A 20701-nucleotide genomic window follows, 5' to 3' on the forward strand; every position below is an offset into this window, starting at 1 on the left:
GGTTCTCTCAGTATACGCTAAGAAGTGGAATTGTTGGATCATAAGGTAATTCTGGTTTTACTTTTTTGAGGAGCTGCAGCTCTCTTTTCCACAGCGGCCACACTGTCTTATGTTCCCACCGACAGTGCACAAGGCTCCCAGCTTTTGCACTTCCTCCCCGGCCCTGGGTCTTTGATAGTAGCCATCCTAATGGATGTGAGGTGGTATCTCAGTGTGGTTTTAGTCCTCATTTCCCTGATGATTAGTGATGGTGAACGTCTTTTCACATATTTGTTTGCCATTTGTATATCTTCGAAGAAATATCTGTTCAAATCCCTTGCCCCTTTTTTACACCATGTTTACTTTTGAGAGAGGGAGAGAGAGAGAGAGAGCAAGCACACATGGGGGAGGGGCAGAGAGAGAGGGGGACAGAAGTATCCGAAGCAGGCTCCACAGCAAGCCCGAGGCGAGGCTCCAACTCACGAACTGTGAGATCATGACCTGAGTCAAAGTCAGATGCTCACCTGACTGAGCCACCCAGGTGCCTTTGCCCATTTTTTACATACAGGTATTTGATTTTGTTGTTGTTGTAGGAGTTCTTCATGTATATTTTTTTAAGTTTATTTAGTTATTTATTTTGAGAGAGAGGGAGTGTGAGTGGGGGAGGATTAGAGAAAGGGGGAGAACCTCACGCAGGCTTCGCGCTATCAGCACAGAGCCCATGTGGGGCTCAAACTCATGAAACCGTGAGGTCATGAACTGAGCGGAAACCAAGAGTCAGACAGGCGCCCCTTCAATATATTCTTTTTTTTTTTTTTTTAACGTTTATTTATTTTTGAGACAGAGAGAGACAGAGCATGAACAGGGGAGGGGCAGAGAGAGACACTGAATCTGAAACGGGCTCCAGGCTCTGAGCTGTCAGCACAGAGCCCGACACGGGGCTCAAACTCACAGACCGTGAGATCATGACCTGAGCCGAAGTCGGACGCTCAACCGACTGAGCCACCCAGGCACCCCAATATATTCTTGATATTAACCCCCTTACCAGATCTGTGATTTGCAAACATTTTCTCCCATCCCTTAGGGCAACCTGTCTTTTGACTCTGTTGATTGTGTCCTTTGAAGAACAGAAGTTTGATGCAGTCCTGTTTGTCTGCTGTTGGCTTTGGTTCCCTGTGCTTTTAGTGTCCTGTGCAAGGAGTCATTACCAAATCCGATGTCATGAAGCTTTTCCCCTACGTTTGCTTCTGGGAGTTTTATGGTTTGGCTTCTTCCTTCTTTTCTTTATCACGGAATAGCATTCCATTGTACGAATGTGCCGCAGTTCATCTGTTCACCTGTTGAGGGACCTGTTGATTGCTTCCATTTTTTTTTTTGCAACTTTTAAAAGTGCCGTGAACGTTTATACCAGCATACGTTCTTAACTCATTCAGATAAATTCTTAGGAGTGTAATCGCTGGATCATACAGTTAAGAGTTATCTGTAGCTTTGTAAGAAACTGCCAGACTGCCTTCTAAAGTGGTTATTACATTTGCATTCCCATCAGCAATGAGTAAGAGTTTCTGTTGCTCCCTAATCTCTCCAGCATTTGGTGTTGTCATTTTGTAAAAAAAAAAAAAATCTAGCCATTCTAATAGGTGTGTGGTGGTAACTTGTTTTAGTTTGTAATTCCCTAATGAGACATGATGTGAAACAGGTTTTCCTGTATTCATTGTTCATCGTGTGTATCTTTTCTGATGAGGTGTTTGTTTAGGTCTTTTGCCCATTTGTTCATTTGGGTTATTTTCTTAATTTTTTTTTTTTAATTTTTTTTTCTTCTCAACATTTTTATTTATTTTTGGGACAGAGAGAGACAGAGCATGAACGGGGGAGGGGCAGAGAGAGAGGGAGACACAGAATCGGAAACAGGCTCCAGGCTCTGAGCCATCAGCCCAGAGCCTGACGCGGGGCTTGAACTCACGGACCGCGAGATCGTGACCTGGCTGAAGTCGGACGCTTAACCGACTGCGCCACCCAGGCGCCCCTATTTTCTTATTTTTAAATAGAATCTTACTTTTTTTAATTTTTCTAATGTTTTAAGTGTTGTGTATTTGGGATTCAAGTCCTCTCTCAGATAGGTGCTTTGCAGGTAGTTTCAGCCTGTGGCTTGTCTTTCCTTTTTCTTAACAGTGCCTCTATAGACCAGAAGTTTATGATTTTAATGAAATCCAGTTTTTTGTTTTTTTGGTCACGTTGTATAGATGCAACACCAACACTTTTGATATTGTATCTAAAAATTCATTGCCAAATCCAAAGTCACCTAGATTTTTCTCCTGTGTTATCTTCTAGAGCTTTTGTAAGTTTGCATTTCACATGTAGGTCTGTGATCCATTTTGAGTTGGTTTTTGTAAAAGATGTAAAGTTTGTGTCTAGATTCACCTTTTCACATGTGAATGTGCACTTGTCCCAGTGCTGTTTGTTGAAAAGACTGTCTTTTCTCAATTGTGTTGCCTTCAGTCCTTTGTCAGAAATCAGTTGACTGTATTTGTGTGTGTTTGGCTTTTGGCTTTGTCCAGCAAAGCCGAGGATGACAGCAGAAAGGATTACTCAAGACTCCGAGCAAGAGGTGAGAGGGAGGCTAGGGGAAGTCTTCCTGCACCCCTCCCAACTCCCCGGCTCCCACATTTATCAGGCATAACTATAGGGAAAACATTGTGCAGTGTGCCAGTGGCTGCGGGCAAAAAAAATAAAAACAAAAAACAAAAACAAGAAGAAACAAGACAACAAAAAAACAAGAAAGCAGGCAAAAAAAACAACATGGCATTCCAAAGACTACAAAAGAGCAGATGCTGAAAGCAAGGTGGAGAATAAGATAAGATACCCCGTTGATAACAGGGTCTAGGGAATTCCCGAGCCCAGGCAGGACCCACCCCCTGTATACAGATTAACTAGATACACGTCTGCTGTTTTCAGCAAGGCCAGAAAGTACTGTTCTGCTTTGCAATGCATTCCCTTTAATCTCCTTAACCAGGACATAGCTATTTGATTCCCCACATTTGTGGGGGTCTGTTTCTGGGCCTTCCGTTCTGTTCCTTTGATCTATTTGTCTATCCTTATGCCAGTACCACATTGTCTGATTAATGTAGCTTTAAAGTTGGGTACTATTGGTCCTACTCACTTGGTCTCCTTCAGTATTGCCTGGGCCATTCTGAATCTTATGCCTGTTCATATAAACTGTAGAATCAGTTTGTCGATAAGCACAACATAAGTTGCTGGAATTTTTACTGGGATTTCATTGAATCTGTAGATCAAGTTGGGAAGAGCTGACGTTTTGACGGTGTTGAGTCTTCCTGTCCATGAACGTGGAATATTTTTCCGTTTATTTAATTCTTTGATTCCTTTCATTAGAGTTTTGTAGTATCCTTCCCATGAATCTGGTATGAATTTTGTTGGACGTATAGCTATGTGTCTCATATTTTTTGATGCTGATGTGAATGGTATTATGTTTTTAATTACAAATTCCAGTTTATTGCTGCTTCATTGTTTTTCAAAATATGAAAATATGAATCCATGCTGATTGAAACAAAGTGAAACTGTGCTAAGATGGAAAAAAAAGTAAAAGCTACTTACCCTCCGCCTTCCCCCTCCCCAGCACCCAGCCTTAATGCACAGCCCACACTGTTTAAGACCTTTCTCCTTGCTTAGCCAAGCTCGCAGAAGTTACAGGAATGTGGTCAGATATGGATTTTTGTTTATTTTTACCACAGCAGAATCACACCACGTATGTTATTCTGCACCTTCTTTGTAGTGTTTAATAGTTTGTCGTGGCCAAGGCGTTAAGTAGGCAGGGAATGCAGGTTCTACTCCTTCTCTTCTCCAGTTCTTTATGCATGGATGTTTGTGGGCTTTTAAAGGGTTTTTTAATGTTTAGTTATTTATTTTGAGAGAGAGAGCGCACACGTGCACACGTGGTACACAGAGGGAGGAGCAGAGAGAGAGGGAGACAGAATTCCAAGCAGGCTCTAAAGTCAGTGCAGGGCCTGATGCGGGGCTTGATCTCATGACTGTGAGGTCATGACCCGAGCCGAAATCAAGAGTTGGACACTTAACTGACTGAGCCACCCAGGTGCCCCGCTATGCACGTACCTTTGTACACACAGATCAATTATTCTACGGGAATAAAGTCCTTATTATAAGGGATGGTACTTTATTACAATACACGTACGTATCTTTTGATCTACTCCCATCTCCACCCTTAGGTAACCTGAGTCAGTAACTGTATGCTGAGTGATGGTTAGGATGTGTCAGCTCACTGTCCTGGTTAGACACCAAGTTCTTTAAGTGTAGAAATGACATCATCTTGTACACCTCTCTGGGCTGGGCTGGGTACAGGGCAAAACATTTGCCAGCTGGTAGCCTAGAATTTGGTTTAGTTTCTTTATCTATGAGGGGGTCGTGGTGATAGGACTGTTTCATAAGATGTTTGGAAGCACGGAGAGAGATCATGTGTGTTAGCGGGCCTGGTACATAGTAGGTGCTCAGGAAATGTGAATTCTCACTGAGTTCTCTATTGTGGGTGACTGGGGCAGGAAAGGGGACCTGCCCCCTGCAGTGAGAAGAAGGAACCAGGCTGGGGAGGTCTCCCCTGGTGCGTGATGCCAGCTCTGTGTACTAGGGTGTGGGACCGTGACAGCCTGTGGGTGGAGGGGACATCTGGCCCCTGAGGACGCTGCCTGTCCTAAGTGTGCTCTATTTACTCCTCTCTGCTTTCCCAGGACAAGCAGCTGAGGATCTTCGACCCCAGAGCGAAGCCCGGGGCCTCCCAGGTGAGTTGTGTGGGCAGGGGGCTGGGTTGAGGCCCTAGTGGCTCCAACAGGTGCCGGCCGGGACAGGCTCTGCCTCTTGGCAGAGATTCTGCCACACCCCACGCCCCTGGCCAAGGCCTTGTGAGTGTGAAGGGGTCACCTGGGAGGTGGGCTCCTGCTGCTGGCAGCTCTTTCCGGGAGGCATGTTCTGAGTCCTGGGAGTACCTGGCTTTGATCACAGGGTGCGGTGCAGCCAGGCTGTCCACAGGCATTCAGTGGAGGCATCCTGTGGCTTTAGGAAGCTAATTTCAGAATCCAGCTTCCTCTCCTCCTTTGAGACCCCCATCCCCCCTACCTTTCCTGGCACAGTTGGCAGAAGCCAGCCTCAGAGGAGCCAGAAAGACACAGCTGCCCACCTCGTACCTGTCCAGTCTCACAGCCAGTGGACTCTCACTCTGCTCCTTTGGGTCTGTGGGATCTAGGCACTGAGCATGTTTGGTTTGTGTCTGTGATGGTGCTTGGGGTGCATGTGGCCCTTTGAGTGCTGAGCGGGGGTCTGGGTTCTGGGTTCATGCTATAGCCAGTGAGCCACTGGGGAATCATTCATTCATTCATACATTCATTCATTTGACATTGGCTCAGTGTCGAGCACGTGATGAAGGGGGCCTGTCATCTGGGCTATGGGAAGCCATTCGAGTTTTAAGCCGAAAGTGAGGTGAGCAGATTTACATTTTAAAAAAATACTTACTTATTTTTGAGACAGAGCATGCGCACACATAGGGGAGGGACGGGGTGGGGGGGGGAGACGGAGGATCTGAAGCAGGCTCCACGCTGACAGCAGAGAGCCCCATGTGGGGTTCGAGCCTACGAACTGTGAGATCATGACCTGAGCCAAAGTCAGACGCTCAACTGACTGAGTGCACCCAGGTGCCCTGCTCAGATTTACATTAAAAAAATTTTTTTCTAGGGGCTCCTGGGTGGCTCAGTCGGTTGAGCGTCTGACCTTGGCTCAGGTCATGATTTCACGGTTCGTGGGTTAGAGCCCCACATCAGGCTCACGGCTGTCAGCCTGCCAGCTCAGAGCCCGCTTCGGATCCTCTGTCCCCCTCTCTCTGGCCCTCCCCCGCCTTGCACTCTCCCCCAAATAAATAAATATTAAAAAAGAAAAAGTATTTTTTAGAAGTTGAAGAGGCTTCTTTCCTGAGGAAAGTAAAGATCAGGGCCCTGCTGACAGCTCAGGGGAAGAGCTCCGCAGCAAAGCCCCGGGCCCATCACAGATACCCTTTCCCCATCCCTAGGACTTGTTCCCTACCAGGGGTAGAGGGCACTTTGTCAGCCTACACCTGACCAGCAGTAGCCAGGGATGGCAGGGCTTTCCTCCCCCACCCCCACCCTGCACCCGTAGCACGTGTGTGTGCACGCGCACACACGGAATCCCCTTCAGGTAGGCCGTAGCAGCTTTTGGCCCCAGACGGCCCAGTCTGTTCCATTTCTGACTGGCTGAAGACCGGACGGAGGTCCCGTCCTGACAGGTGAGCCAAGCCAGGCAGGAGTGGTTTTAGCCCACTCCCCACTCCACTCCCCAGCGGCCCTGCTTCCCAGGGAAGTTGGCTTATGGTTTGTGGCCCTGTGGCTGGCAGGGCAGCAGAGTCTCAGAGCAGTGCAGGTATGATCAGGGGGCTTCGCTGGAGCTTTCTGTGCTCAGAAAGGGGGGTCCCAGGGCACTGTGCGTAGTACCCCCGTTCCTGCCCTGACTGGGCATTGAAGGGCCAGCTCCCCCAGCCTGAACATTTTCTTCCTTCCCTGCCTCCTCCGCCAGCAAAGGGGGGTGGGGGACCATGATGGTGCCGAGGTGGAGACAGAGTGGCTGCGGTCCAAAGGGCTCCACGTTTCTAGAAGAGGGGGGAGAGGATCTCGTTCTGGAGGAAGCCCCCCTGAATGGGGCTTCTGGGCCAGGGAGACCTGGGAAGAGCGTGGGTGGCTCCTGCCCCCTCGCAGCTGCTGGGCTGGTGCCTGTGCTCTGCCGCTGGTGCGCTGGTGCGGGGGCAGTAGGGCCTGGAACGCTGCCCTCCTCATGGCCCTGCCCCCCACTTCCGCCCAGGGCATCTGGCCCACACCTGGCTTCTATTAGGAAAACCGCTGCTGGCGGCCAGGGTCGGTGTGAGCTGAGGGGCCGGCTCAGGGGAGAGGCCTTTGGGGAGCTCCTTCTTTGGAGATCCTCCTTCCCCACTAGAAGGGGGGCTTTGTTGGGGGAGTCACGGGAGGATGCGCTGCCCTCCCTGCCCCGTTGGCTGTCACCGTAGCATGGAGGCTGGTGGGGAGCCCTGGGGGGGTCCACCTCCTGCTGCCTCTTTGGGCCCTGTGTGACCTGAGTTTGAGTCAGGGGATGCTTGGGCAGCTGTCTCCTGTTCACATCCCCTACTTCATTTCTAGATTCCATTTATGATCATTTATCATACTCCGGGCCCTTGGCACACACAGTCTTTTTTCACCCTCATGATTGCCCTGTAAAGTTGTCCCATTGGTCATTTCTGTCCCAGGGTCACAGCTGGGTGGCCCAGGCAGGCTCCGTCTGACACCAAAGCCTGTTCACGGTGCCAGAGCCCAGTGGGGGGGGGGAGGGGTGTGGAGGGGTGGGAGGGCAGGCCCTGAAGCCATGGGCATGCCAGGGAAGTAGCTTGCAGCAAAGCGAGTGTCCAGGGAGTTGTGAGGCTTCAGCACCCTCACCAGGGTTAGGACTGGCCTGGAGCGAGCCCTCTGACCTCTGGCGTGGCCTGGTGGCCCTGTGCCTTTTGTGTGCATCAGGCAGGTCCTGGGGCCAGCATCTGGAGGGAAGGAGAGGCCGGGAAGGAGAATAGGTGGGTGGTGGGGGTCTTACACCAGAGAAGGTCCCCTGGCCCTGAGGAAGGACCCCAGGAGCCCAGGGCTGCTCCTCCAGCTGCCCTGCCCCACGCAGGAAGTGTTGCCATGGTGACAGAGAGGTGGGATTTGGCCGTATGGCGGCTGGAATGCTGCTATGTGCCTGCTCCTGGTGCCCCTGTGCTGGCCAGTCAGCCCCTCCTGTTCTCTCCTTGGGGCCAGGTATGGGGGAAACACGAGGGGACTGTGGGGCTTCTCCCTAAGCAGGATGCCCTGCTGCCTCATCCCCTGTGGCTTGCAGGCTGGGAATTACCTCCTGCGGTTCCCCTCAGAGCCTCCTGGGACAGTGCTGGGGCTGCAGGGCTCGCAGGCTGCCTGGGGTCCAGCTACAGCCTCCCCCCTGCCCCGGAGAATGACAGTCTGGGGATCTGAGAGAGGGCTCCTCCTCCCTAGTCCCGCTGAGGTCAGGGAAGAAGAACTTGCCATTTCTGAAAATAAAAATTACTGTAGTAATCTGGAGATAGGGATGGAGGGGTGGGTGGCCACCCTTCTCCCGCCCATGGGGCTTCCTGTGGCCCCTGGGCACACAGAGCCAGGTGTGCCCACAGTGGGCACACTGGGCTCTGTCTAAGCTCTTACCTGGTCTCAGCTTCCTTGGTGCCTTCAGTGTTCTCAGAGACCAGTGCCCTGCTCAGAGACCGTCACCACCCTGTGGACATCCTGAGTCCCTTCTGGTCCCCGCTCTGCCTTCCAGCTGCTCAACTCTTCTCACCGCAGGTCCCTCTCACGCAGACCTAGAATAGTAACCTGGCCCACGGGGGGCAGGAGGCTCAGGTAGCTGACAGCTGTCTTGCTGGGTGACTGGATGCAGGTGGCTGCTTCTCCCTGAGCCTCTGGTTTCTCCATGTGTGAAATAGGAAGGTGGGAGACGGGCCAAGGTATGTTCCATCCCCAGCCTGTGCCTCTGACGCGCACGCCCTGCAGGCTCAAGGGCGCCCCTCTCTCCCTCGCCCCGTACCCCCTGCATCTTCACTGGCCTCTGCTCTCCCTGGCCCAGACTCTTCACAGGTGCCAGTTCCCCTGCCTGGTTCACACCTTCTGATCCTTCCCGTCTTATCTCCTATGTTACTTTAAAATCTTTTTTTTTGGGGGGGGGGGCGCCTGGGTGGCGCAGTCGGTTAAGCGTCCGACTTCAGCCAGGTCACAATCTCGCGGTCCGTGGGTTCGAGCCCCGCGTCGGGCTCTGGGCTGATGGCTCAGAGCCTGGAGCCTGTTTCCGATTCTGTGTCTCCCTCTCTCTCTGCCCCTCCCCCATTCATGCTCTGTCTCTCTCTGTCCCAAAAATAAATAAAAAAACGTTGGAAAAAAAAATTAAAATCTTTTTTTTTTTTTTAAGTTTATTTATTTTGAGAGAGTGCGAGAGTATGTGCGCGAGCAGGGGAGGGGCAGAGAGAGAGGGAGAGAAAGAATCCCAAGCAGGCTACGCACCACCAGTGCAGAGCCTGACGCAGGGCTCAAACCCATGAACTATGAGATCACGATCTGAGCCAAGATCAAGAGTCGGACGCTCAACCAACTGAGCCACCCAGGCGCCCCATCTGTTACCATGTTTTTAAAAAACATGCCTATTGGATGTGTATCAGACATAGCCCTGAGTGTTTGCCAGTGTTGACACTTCCCACAACAGCCCTCCAAAGGAGGACCCAATACAGTGCTCAGTACTCTTTCTACAGTTGAGGAAACAGGCACAGAGACGTCGGGTAATTCATGCTGGGAAGACATGCTTAGTGTGGCCGGGCAGGTTTTCACCCAGGCAGTGACTCCAAAGCTTGTGCCCACAGCCTTCCCTTTGCTCCTTCCTGGCACTTACAACAACGTGTAGTGACATAGGTATTTCTGTTTGGTTCGCCTCTATCTCCCGACTTGTATATGCTGTGAGTTTGGGGACCCTTTCTGTTTTGACCATGTCCCCAGCGCCCAGTGGAGTATGCAGTTTGAACACTCCACTCGTATTATGAAAGAACAAATGAATGAGCAGCCTGGTCTCCCCCATGTGACCATCCACCTGAGAACCAGCCAGCTCCTTGCATGGTACTTGGCCTGGGGAAGCCTCGAATGTCTGTCGAATGAATGAATGATGCATGATGCTTTGCCGGCCATCTGTTTTGCTGCTTACACGGGATATTTGCACACTGATGAGAGGGAGGGCCCATGTGACACTTCTCACCGACTCTGGGGTGTGAGGGCAAGGCTGATCTTGCCCTGGCCCCACAGCCCCCTCGTGTGGAGAGGGGTGTGGGGCCCTGGTTCTCAGGCACCAGCCCCGACTTCCTGTGCTGACTGCTGGGTGGGAAGGGAGCAGTGAGAAAAGCCCCTTAAACAACACGGGCGTTCCAGGGTCTCCCACGCTGGGGTCCGCCTCCGCAGGCTGGGGAGGGGGCGCTGGGCCAGCTCCTCCCAGGCCACCTCCCTTCTCTCATTCATTCCCAAGGAGATCGTGGGAAGCTTGGAGGAAGCTGGCCACAGTTTGGGGTGAGCTATTTTTGGTAACAGGGTCTTTGGTCTCAGGCTCCAGGGGCCGAGGTGACTGGGAGGGAGCTGTTTGCATTTCCTCTGGCCCCTTCTGCTCCTCCCTGCCTGGGCCCAGGAGACAGGGCTGCCTGGGGTGTGAACTTGCCTCTCCTCCCTGGGCCCAGGAAGCCTTCCTGCTGGCAGCTCCAGCACCGAGGGAGGGCGAGGAGGAGCACTTCTGTGCGTTCTCCGCTCTCCAGGGACCATTCCCTAGAGCCTGGCATCAGGCCCTCTCCCCAGCCCCTGGCACTCAGGAGGCAGCTGGGATGCTTGCTATCCCTTGATCTGTAGTAGGCCGGCTCTTGCATGTAGTGTCATTTGGTGCTCAGACAGCTCTGGGAAGTAGGCAGCCCAGGCAACACGCCCCATTCACAAGTGAGAAAAATGAGGTTCTGAGAGAGCACAGGGGTCCCCAGAGGCTGGGGTTGGTGACCGGCAACTGAGTGCCTCCCAGTCTAGGAACCTGCAAGGACAAGGATGTGCTGCTGGCCTGGCACCGTCACTGTGGCAGGACAGCCCAACAGTCCCCTTTGGAGGAGGGAGACTGAGCCCAAGCTTGGTGACCGGGTGGCCCTCTGGGTGCAGAGCTTTCCTCAGCCAAGGTGAGGCTGGGGTCCATCCTGTAGTGATACAGTCTTCCCTGTCCCCAGCTAGCCTCTTGGGGTCACCATCCTGGCCCTTCCTGCCCTCTGTAGGGCTCTCCGGCAGGTGTCCCCCCTGCAGGAGGACCTGGTGGCTCAGCACCATCTTTTGTGTCCTCCAGAGCACAGAGGCCCACAAGAACAGCAAGGATGGCTGGCTGGTGTGGACGGGCACCCAGGAGCACCTTGTGTCCAGTGGATTCAACCAGGTAGGGCTCCTCCCAGATGGGTGGGGTACCCACACCAAGAGGGTAGGAGTGAAGCCCAGGGGGAGGTGGGGGACGGCTAGCCAGCTCTAGGCTTGTCCATATACGGCCCTGTGTGCAGCTGGGTCTCAGAGCCCCAGGGGACCTCCAGCTGCTGAAAACTGGCAGATTCCATTTGCAATAGCTAAGCCTGACCCTGGGAACCGTGGCAGCCCCCCCCCCCAGGGGACCAGAGTCCATGGAGGGAACCGCCCCTTGTCCCTTGTCACCTAAGGGTTCTTAAAGGGGCCGGACATGCAAACCCAAACCCTCCCTCCCTGCCATGACTCACCCCCCACCGCCACCCTCCAAGCTCTGCTCTGGGGCAGGTGCCCCTGTGTCAAGGCTGTTTCCTCAGGCATTGGGTTCCTGGGGATGGGCCCCTCTGAGCCCCTCTTGGCTCCCTCCCTGCAGATGCGTGAGCGTGAAGTGAAGCTCTGGGACACCCGGCACTTCTCCAGCGCCCTCACCTCCATCACCCTGGACACCTCACCCGGGTAGGAGCAGCTGGCATGTTGGGATGGATCGGTGGGGAGGGTCAAGGGCTAGATGGTGTCTTAAGTCCAGGTCTGTAATGGACACCATTGGGGAGGGTTCCAAATGTGCCCTGGCAAGGCCCCCTGCGGAGTGGAGGGGCCCAGTCCAGCTGGAACAGGCCTCACCTGGTTCAGGTCTTGTCAGTGAGGGGCTGAGCACCAAAGCGGTCACGGTGCCTGAGCTGGGCTGTGGGGTCGCCTGTTGACCCCATCTCACGTGGACCCTAGCCACAGAGTGGGCCCTTGGCCGTGCAGGCCTCAGCCTGAGGGCTCATGTCGGCGTGTTTTGGCATTTGGGGGAAGGACTGTGACCCGGCAGACACATGGGTGGGAGACATGGACGTGCCCTTGATTTTGCTGTGGCTGTTTTGGTGATGCCGAGGGTCGAAGAGACCAAAGCTTTGATAGGGTGGACGTGGTGGGGAGGTGGGGGGGACATTCGGGCTGGCAGGCTTGCAGGCCTTATGGAAGCTCCTTAGCCCGGGCCACACGCCTGTCTCTGGTGGTTTTGGGGGGTGAGTGAGGGGGTGGGTGCGCCTGGGTGGCTTGGGACTGCATGTGCGCCTCATCTTTCCATCCTCATGGCAGTGTGTGCAGGAGGTTTGTGGGGTGCCGTGGGTCCAGGCCACGCCAGTTCCGTGCACGGGGGCCTAGGCTCACTGTGGCTTAGGCACAGGAGGCTCTCAGAGATGATTGCCTGTCACAGTGAGGAAACAAGGCGTAGGAGAGTGGGGGACCAGTCTGGCTGGGGTAGGAGGAGGCAGGGGCCCGGTTCCCTTTTAGAAGCCTCAGCCCTGCTCTCCCATGACTCTTGGAGGGGCTTGCTGCTCCCCAGGCAGAGATCTGTGAAGGTCAGAGCCAGGAGAAAGTCTTGGTCCCTTGGCTATCTATCCAGCCCCTTCCTCTTCCACTCATGACTGGGGAGACTGAGTCACAGAAGGGGGTGGTGACCTGTCCAAGCTCCAGGTGTGGCATGGACGTGTTTGGGAGCGGGGAAGTCTGATGCCATAAGAACTCTTGCCGAGTCACCCCCCACCTGAGAGCTCCCAGGGAAGGGGTAACAGCGGCAGTGACCCTCCACTCCCACCCCCCTCTTAAAACCCAGGAAGAGGCTGGGGAGCTGGTGAGGCCCATTTTGCAGATGGGGAAGGCAAGGCTGAGTGAGATCCAGTGCCTTAGAACCACACAGTGCAAGGCCTCTTCCTACTCTGGGCCCTGGGGTCCTGGTGACTGCCCCCCTGCGCTGGAAGAATAAGAGCACCCAGGCCCTGAGGCTGCATTGGTATCTTAGCCCCCATGCCTCCCCGGGCCAGATATCTCCTTCCCTACAGGGCTCCCCAGCAGGAGGGAGCTGGACCAGCCAGGAAAAGGGACCCAGCACTAGCCATCAAGTCCTCCTCCACCCACCACTTCCTGCCTTCTAGGCTCCACCCCTGGCTCCTGATGGGTCCCCCTCCCCCGCAGAGCAGCCCCCGCCCCTCCCCAGCATTGCCCTGGAGGAGTTAACGATGCCCAGACCCCACGGTGCCACTGGCCAAGGCTGACCCTGTAATTACAGCGGTTAAGAATAGCTTCGCAGGGCCAGCAAGGCCTGGAATTTCTCAAATCACTCCCAGATGGGTGGCCAGGCCAGTGTCCCGCCCCCTCCTTCCCCCCACTCCTGGCCCCTGCCCTGCCAGGCCACACCCTTGGCAGAGGAGTGGGGACTCTCCGGCCCTCCGTGAAGCTGGTGGACCAGGGTAGTGGTGGCACATGCCCTGCCCCCTCAGGCTCCCTGGAGGGTTAGGCCTGCTGAGTGACTGGGACGGAAGATGTCCAGGGTGTCAAATGTGGGGATAGCCGTGGATTTCCAGTATACCCGCCCTCCTCTCTCCCACTCTCAGTTTATTTTACAGCTTTTCCATCTCAATCTGAGCAAAGCAGTATGTGTTCTTATAGGAGCTAGAGGGGGCCAGGGCTCAGGCACTCACCTCTCCCGGTCATCTCCTAGGAAGAGCCCAGGGCCCCCCCGCCTCCCAGGGGCCCCTGTCACAGCCCCCACCATCACGTGTGGAGCATACCTCATCAAGAGTAGGGGAAGAACAGGACATCAGGGGCCTATGTGTGAAGCCAAGCTCAAGCAGCAGGTCCCTCAGATGTGCCAGGGGCTGTGTGCAGTGCGGGGTGAAGGTGGGAAGGTAGGCAGCAGGGCCTGGCACTGAAGGAGCAGCTCACATTGTAGACTGGGAGATGTAAAAATGCCGCCTGCCTCAGTCCAGTGCTTCTGGATGGCGGAGTGGTCAGCTGTACCCATCGTCAGCCACAGGCAGGTGGGGATGTCTCTCCTCCGGTTACTTCAGAGGCAGCGGAGGCCAGAGAAGTCGATCCTCTGTTGAGAACACCCCAGCAGCCAGGCTGTGCAGGGTGGAGGCTGGGGTTCAGTTTCTGCTGCTTCCCACTGCGGAGCTTCTGCTGTTCACAGTGGCCCTGCCCGTCTCCTGGACGCCCACGTGGCTGGCCACCCCATCCTGGGCCAGGGAGCCCGTGGTGGGATCCTATCCTCCCCTGCGGTGAGCAGGCTGCCAGCTCACCTCTCCCAGGCTGTGGTTCTCGTCTGGAGAGGATTTGCTGGGCATTAGTGGGAGCGTGTGTAGCCCGTATGGCACAGGGCCTGTGGCAGCAAAAACCCAGCAGTCAGAATTGGCGTTTTCCCTACATCTGTCCCTGGACCCTGCCCCAGAGCCGTGGGCATTGTCCTGGGTAAGGGTTGTATCTTGGCTTGGTCTCCCACTCTGCCCCTGCCCCCGCCCCACCCCTTCATCCCCTAGCTCCTGATCTGCTGGGATACCCCAAATCCCTTTTTTGGGAGGGCTGGAGTAAGCGTTTAGCGCCTTTCTTTAGGTCCCGCCTCCCCCCCCCCACCCCCCCGCCATCCCACTAGGCCAGGTTTGGCTTTGCAGTGAAAACATTTATTCAGCAGCCACGCTGTGTTCAGCAGCGGCCCGTGGGCCCACAATGGCCCCTTTGACAGGGCTGCCGAGGGGGAGGGCAGGCCTCGCCATACTGCTCCCCTAATGGGACCCAGGCTCACAGGAAATCCACCTGGGCTGCCGCCGCTGCCTCAGGAAGAAGGGGCCCCACCCAGGCTCACTGCCACCATCCTCTGCTGCCCGACACGACCCACCGCCCACCTCCTCCCTTCCCATGCCAGAACCCTCAGCAGCCACTAATTGAATCCAGAGCCTCGCGTGGCTGGGCCTGACTCGGCGCTGACATCAACGCCCTGAGCCACAGGGCCTGCTCCCCAGACCTGACTGGGCTGCCTCCTTCCAGCCAGGGTGAGGCTGGTGAGGCCCAGGGGCCATGACCCACAGAGGAGACACAGGCACAGGGCTTCGGGGAGGCTCGCTCAGCAGTCACAGCACCTCTCTGAGGCCTCAGGGCCCACTTTGCCTCCTGTCCCACGGTCATGGGAGAAGGTGCTGTGTATCCGTCCCTGTTCCCAAGCTTCCAGCACCCAGTCTGGGCCAGAACTGCACTCTACATCCTTGGCCCTGCCCCCACACAGCCTGCGGCTTTCCTGGAAAACACTCCCACTTCCGGGGTTTCTGGAAAGCCTGGGCACATCCCAAGTGCAGAGAGTAAAGGGGCATCACAGGGCTACCAGGCCTTCACAAGCCAGGCTCAGACCTTTTGTCCTGTCCCTGGGCCACCTGCCCCAAACAGCCCTGGCTGGTCCCTTCACAATCACCAGAGGATTCCTGCCTTTCACGATCCATGCTGCCCCTCCAAGGTGCCTTGCTGCAGCTGGAACAGGAGGCCGGGAGCAAGCTTTCCCAGCCCGAGCCCATGCGGAAGGGCATCAGGACTGCAGGCAGGGCCGGGCTGTGTGTTGTGCCAGGCCCCGGACACAGGCTCCTGCTGCAGTAGGCGCACTCCCTCCGCAGAGGAAGGTAGGAGGTGAACTGCCTGTCAGGCCCTTCCCTGAGGAGGAGCCCTTGCAGACCCTCTCGGTCTTTCGGTCTTTATCTGCTACGAGCCCTCCCCAGCTTCACAGGGGCAGTACAGTTCCTGCTGGCTGACCACTGGGCCTGGGCAAGGTAAGGCTGCCCTCATGTTCCTCTTCTTCAAGGTTAGGAGCTGCCCAGCTCCCGTCTGGCTCCGGCCTGCATCCCAGTCTCAACAAGAGACTGAATCAGGCACCCCAGCTGAGGCTGGGCAGACACAGCCCAGGGCAGGATCCCGGGAGGGCAGGCCACCCTGGCATAGTCCTCAGCGGCAGCCCTCCCACCCTGGGGGTTCTGGCCTCCCGCTTACCTCCACACCCACCCAGGTACCCTGGGCCATGCCAGAGAAACACACTCATTTCATCTTTTATTTTTCTTACAAAAGGCCTTCATATCATTGTTTGTCTTACAAAAACCAAAGTCCTTGTCTCTGAATTTGAAAAACATTTTCCCAGAATAAGTGGGAAAGAATCTCTTATAAATATATTTTTAAAAACCAAAGCAAAACATGTTCCTAAGCGTCTGTCTTTCCAGTTTCTTTTGTTCCTTTGCTCCTTGGGGCCGAGGCTGGGCCACACACCCCATCCCCAGCCTTTCTCTCCCTCTGCTGTCTTTCTGGGGGCTTCCTTCACTGGCCCCCAGGATCTCCTGGGAGGGGGGCCTGGCAGCCCTGGGCCTGTGTTACCAGCACACGGCAGGGCCCGCCCCACCCTTCCCCAGGGAAGGTGCACGTTGCAGAGAACCGGGCAGATGCCGTCCTCGTAGGCACTCAGGCATAGCGCCACCTTAGAGGTGGTCACCTGCGTCCCAGGATCTCACAGATGAGGAGACTGAGGGGCAGGATCTTGCTGTGGTCACACAGCCCTCACCTTGATGTGTCCTCTTTGTAGGGATCCGAGAACTTCCTTGGTCTGGCAGCAGGAGGGTGCTGGCGGGTCCAGCAGGGCTGAGAGCCTGGCCTGGCAGCCTGTCGCTTCCGGGCTTAGATGTAGGGCTTAGTGGGGAGGGGCCCCTGGGGGCTGGCCCCCGGGTAGCCCATGAGAGGCACCTCACACTCCGGCCCACTGGGTGGAGCTTCCCCACCGCCCTCAGTCGCCTTGGGGCCCGGCTCCAAGGGGGCCTTCACCCCCTCCAGCTCCAGGGGCCCAGTCCCTGGCCCCACCTGTCCTTTGCCGTGAGTGGCAGCCGCTGCCGTCCGTCCCCGCCGCACACAGTAGGCTGCCCCCACGGCAGCCAGTGCGGCCAGGAGCACTGCAGCCAGGGCGGGAGCGATGAGGAGCGGCAGGTTGCCCTCCCGGGCCTGGGTGACAGGGGCATGGTTGGAGCGGACGGCTGGGGGTGTGCGGGCCTCCCCACAGGCCTCTTCGCCCTCGGGCACCCGCCCGGCCCCCAGAAGCCTGACGCAGATGGAGTAGGTGGCGTTGGGCCGCAGCTGGGTGACTGTGTACTCAGCAAGCGAAGCAGGCAGCCGCAGCGTCACCGGCCGCTTGTCGGGGCCTGACAGGTTACGGTAAGTGAGGCGGAGGCTCCTGAGCTGCGCGGTGCTGCCCTGCAGGTAGCGCTGTAGCCCCACGCGCAGGGAGGTGGGGCTCGCTGGCTCGATGCCAAGGGGCAGGGGCTGCGGCGGCTCCGGCGTGGCCGGGGCGGGGCTGGGCTGGGGCCCCTGCCTCACCCGGCTCTCGCAGTAGAGGCCCGTGAAGAGCTCAGGGCACAGGCACTCCAGGTGGCCGTGCACTCCCAGGTGACAGGTGCCCCCGTTGAGGCAGATGGACGCTGGGCAGTCCTGGGGCCTCGGGGGAGCTCCCAGAGTGGGTGGGGCGGCAGGCGGCAGGCTGGGGGCCTCCGTGGCAGGCTGCGTGGGGCTGAGCCAGGTGGGAGCTGGACTGGAAGGTGAGAGAGTTGGCCCCCAAGCCATGGGCTTTGTGGTGGGTGCCGTGGCCGTGGTGGTGGTGGCTGGGCAGCCAAAGTCAGCATATTCAAGGTCTAGGAGCAGCCGGCCAGCGTTCTTGGGTGGGAAGTGGCAGCGTGTCTCCTCCGGGCTGGCCAGTGCCACGCGGCTCTCCCGCACCCAAGGGCCAAACCAGCTCAGGGGACACACGCAGTTGAAGGGGTTGCGGGCGGCCGCCAGGAGCCGCAGGCGGGGGAAGAGGGTAGAGAGCTCGTGTGGGAGCGCCTGCAGGCTCAGGTTGCTCAGGTCCAGCTCTTGCAGGGCCACCAGGCCGGCCAGGCTCTCGGGCCGCAGCTGGGCAATGCGGGTGTTACCGGCCAGCCGCAGGCGCGTCAGCCCCCGGAGGCCCCGGATGGCCGGCGGGACTCGCTCCAGCTGGTTGTCGGACACATCCAGGTCGTGGAGGTTGCGTAAGCGGCCAAAGAGCCCCTCGTCCAGCCGCCGCAGTCCCAGGCCGGCCAGCCTCAGTGCCTCCACGTTGGCAGTGTCCAAGGTGCCAGGCTCCAGGGCCGGGAGGCTGTTGTGACTGAGGTCGAGCAGCAGCAGGCGCGGCAGGTGCAGCGGGGGCAGGGCCCGCAGCTCGTTGTCCTGCAGCTTGAGCTCCAGGAGGCTGTCTAGTGTGTCAAAGGCTCCGGGCTGGATGTGGCGGATGCGGTTCTTGCCCAGGTAGAGGCGCTCTAGGCGCCGCAGGCCGCGGAAGGTCTCGTTGGTGATCTCGCGCAGCCTGTTGGCAGTCAGGTCCAGGTTGCTGAGGTTGGCGAGTGGTTGGAAGACCCCGCCGGGCAGGCTGGCGAGCTGGTTCTGTGACAGGTCTAGGAGCTGCAGCCCTGGCAGGCTGGCAAAGCTGCCTGCATCGAGTGTGGTGATGCCGTTCTCGAAGACGTAAAGGCTTGCCGTGTCAGGGGGCACGTCCCGGGGCACTGTGGTTCCCTGGCGGGCGGCACAGAAGACCGTCTGCGGCTGGTTGCACTGGCAGCCTGTCGGGCAGCACTGCACCCTGGGGACTGGGGCCAGCAGCAGCAGCAGCAGTGGCGGCAGCATTGGGGGCAGAGGGATTCTGGGGTACATCTTCTGGGTCCTGGGAGCAGAGAAGTGGTAGAGACAGGAGACCATGAGTCAGGGACCCAGGGGACAGCCACACCAGGAAGGACCAAGAAGGGAATTCCCAGCCCCCTTCGTCACTCCCTGCCCCCAAATCTGACAGCACACAGTAGTTATGAGTCAGGTCCCCAGTGCCCCGGCCTCGTTCCTGCCCCGGCCCCATCAGTCTCTCACTGAGTGACTTTGAGCAGTCACATGACTTCGTTAGGCTATCGGTTGCTACTTCCTGCGCTGTCACCAGGGTTTAGTGGGCTGATGTGTGCACAGGGAGGCTGGCCCCCAAACACTCAGTGATCATGAAAATCCCCTTCTCCTTAACCCCAGCCCTCTTGCCTCTGCGGCTCAGGGAGAACACGTGGTCAGAAAGCATCAGGCTCTGTGCCCTCCCTGCAGTTCCAGCCCCACCCCTCCTCCCCGCCTCGCCTCTGCTGAGGTGGACAGGCCAGGAGGGAGCGTGGTGGGTCCTAGAGCGGCAGCCCCTCCCCACAGTGTCTGGGAGAGGAGGGGCGGGCAGCCAGCGCGTAAGCAGAGAAGCTGACTGCCCTGCGCCGCTGGCCCCTGCCGCCACGCTCTGTGTCCTCCAAGTGAGAGAGACTGCGGCGGGAAGACTTCACACGGAAACTATGGGATCGGTGTTTTTCCACTTATGAAGTCAGACCTGCCCCATATGGGAGCTGAGGGCCCGCCAGGACTTGGCCAGGGTGGGGGACGCTCCTGGGGAGGGGGCAGAGGAGGGCCTAAGCCCTTGGCAGGTGTCCCCTGGTCTTCAGATCTCTCATCTCTGAGGTGTGATGACAGATCTAGAGGTGGGGGTCCTGGCCTCCCCAGACTGACCCGGGGCAGGTGGAGGGACACTGGTTGCGGGGTGGCCCCAGAAGCAGGGCTGGGCCTAGAAACATTCTGCAGATTGGTTTGTCTGCTGTTTCTTGGGGTGTGCTCTGGCCAGAGCACTGAGAATGAGGAGCGGCAGGCAGCTCTTCCCCTTGTTGGCACACTGAGCATTTATGGTCCCCTCGCGTGGCACCCCCAGCAGCCACAGCAGGTGGAAACTATTCTCATTGCTCCCAGATGGCAGGAGAGAGGGGGGGCTCCAGGAGGTGCAGTGATTTGCCGTCCCACTGCCGGGAAATCTGAGCCGGAGCCCAGGTCCTTAACCACGTCCAGGTGCAGCTAGGCCTGCAGTCCGTGATGGTCCTGCCCTCCTGATGTGGGGCCCAGTCCTGCCCGGGGCGGGGTGGGGGGGTGCTCCCTCTGCTGTTCTGGGCCCCAGCTCGTAGTTGGAACTGCTCAAGACAGAATGGGGCCACAGCACGGGCCCCCCTTCACTCAGGCTCCTGTGAGGAGCCCAGGGGCCACCCTAGCAGCAGTCCCCACTCTCTGGGCCCCTAGAGTCCCTGAGAGGCCAGCACTCCTCCCCTCCAGGCGCCTTCTGCTCACACAAGGGCCTTTTGTGCTGGGCCTCAGCCTCCCCTTCCCCCATGCCTGCCAGCCATCAGGCCATGGCAGGTAACGTGCCCCCCACCCCAATCCAGCCTGTGTTCTGCCCCGCTGCCCTCCGTCGGGCTCCTCCCCCAGGAACATGGGCTCCAGCAATGTGAGGCAGAAGAGGGGGGGCAGGTGGTCCCAGGACAGACTAGACAAGTCACTGGGGAGACCAGCTCTAGGTAAAGGCCTGCTACCCAGGTTGGGCCCGCCCAGGCCCGGCCTGCCTGCAGGGTCCCCTGTGCCAGGGAAGAGGGGCCATCGGCCTCTGCCCCCCTAGTTAACACCGATGACCACCTTTCACAGGCCAGCCAGGGAGGCCTTCCTCGACCTCCAGCTGGTGCCCCTTCCCTGGCTGTCTAAGGTCCTGGCTCTACCATCCCCACCCTGAGGGGAGACCCTGCCTGCTCCCGTGTGTCCCAGAGCATGCCTAGCTCACCTTTGCCAAGTGAGTGCTGGGGCAGGGCCTCGTGCTGAACCTCAGATGACGCTTGGACCAGAACCTGGAAGGCTTTGTGCCCCTGCTGGCCCTGCCGGCACCGTCCCGAGGGGGCTGCGTGCACCGCACC

At 57.5% G+C, this 20701-nt stretch overlaps 2 protein-coding genes across 2 annotated transcripts in view; one reads left to right on the forward strand and one right to left on the reverse strand.

Annotated features, from left to right (window-relative positions):
- Positions 1–20701, forward strand: part of CORO7 (coronin 7) — a 57212-nt gene that overhangs the window by 17362 nt on the left and 19149 nt on the right. Inside the window, exons 7-9 of the mRNA XM_047087758.1 lie at positions 4734–4784; positions 10957–11043; positions 11494–11576. Coding sequence (XP_046943714.1) covers positions 4734–4784; positions 10957–11043; positions 11494–11576 — 221 coding nt within the window. The remainder of the gene's footprint in view (positions 1–4733; positions 4785–10956; positions 11044–11493; positions 11577–20701) is intronic.
- Positions 16584–18617, reverse strand: VASN (vasorin). Its single transcript, XM_047087759.1, has one exon. It carries the CDS (start codon positions 18615–18617, stop codon positions 16584–16586), a length of 2034 nt encoding a protein of 677 aa, XP_046943715.1.

The sequence above is a fragment of the Lynx rufus genome, unplaced genomic scaffold (genome assembly GCF_022079265.1).
Source record: "Lynx rufus isolate CCGP_SWC_20201006 ecotype Redwood Valley unplaced genomic scaffold, mLynRuf1.p SCAF_23, whole genome shotgun sequence".
Taxonomy (NCBI): domain Eukaryota; kingdom Metazoa; phylum Chordata; class Mammalia; order Carnivora; family Felidae; genus Lynx; species Lynx rufus.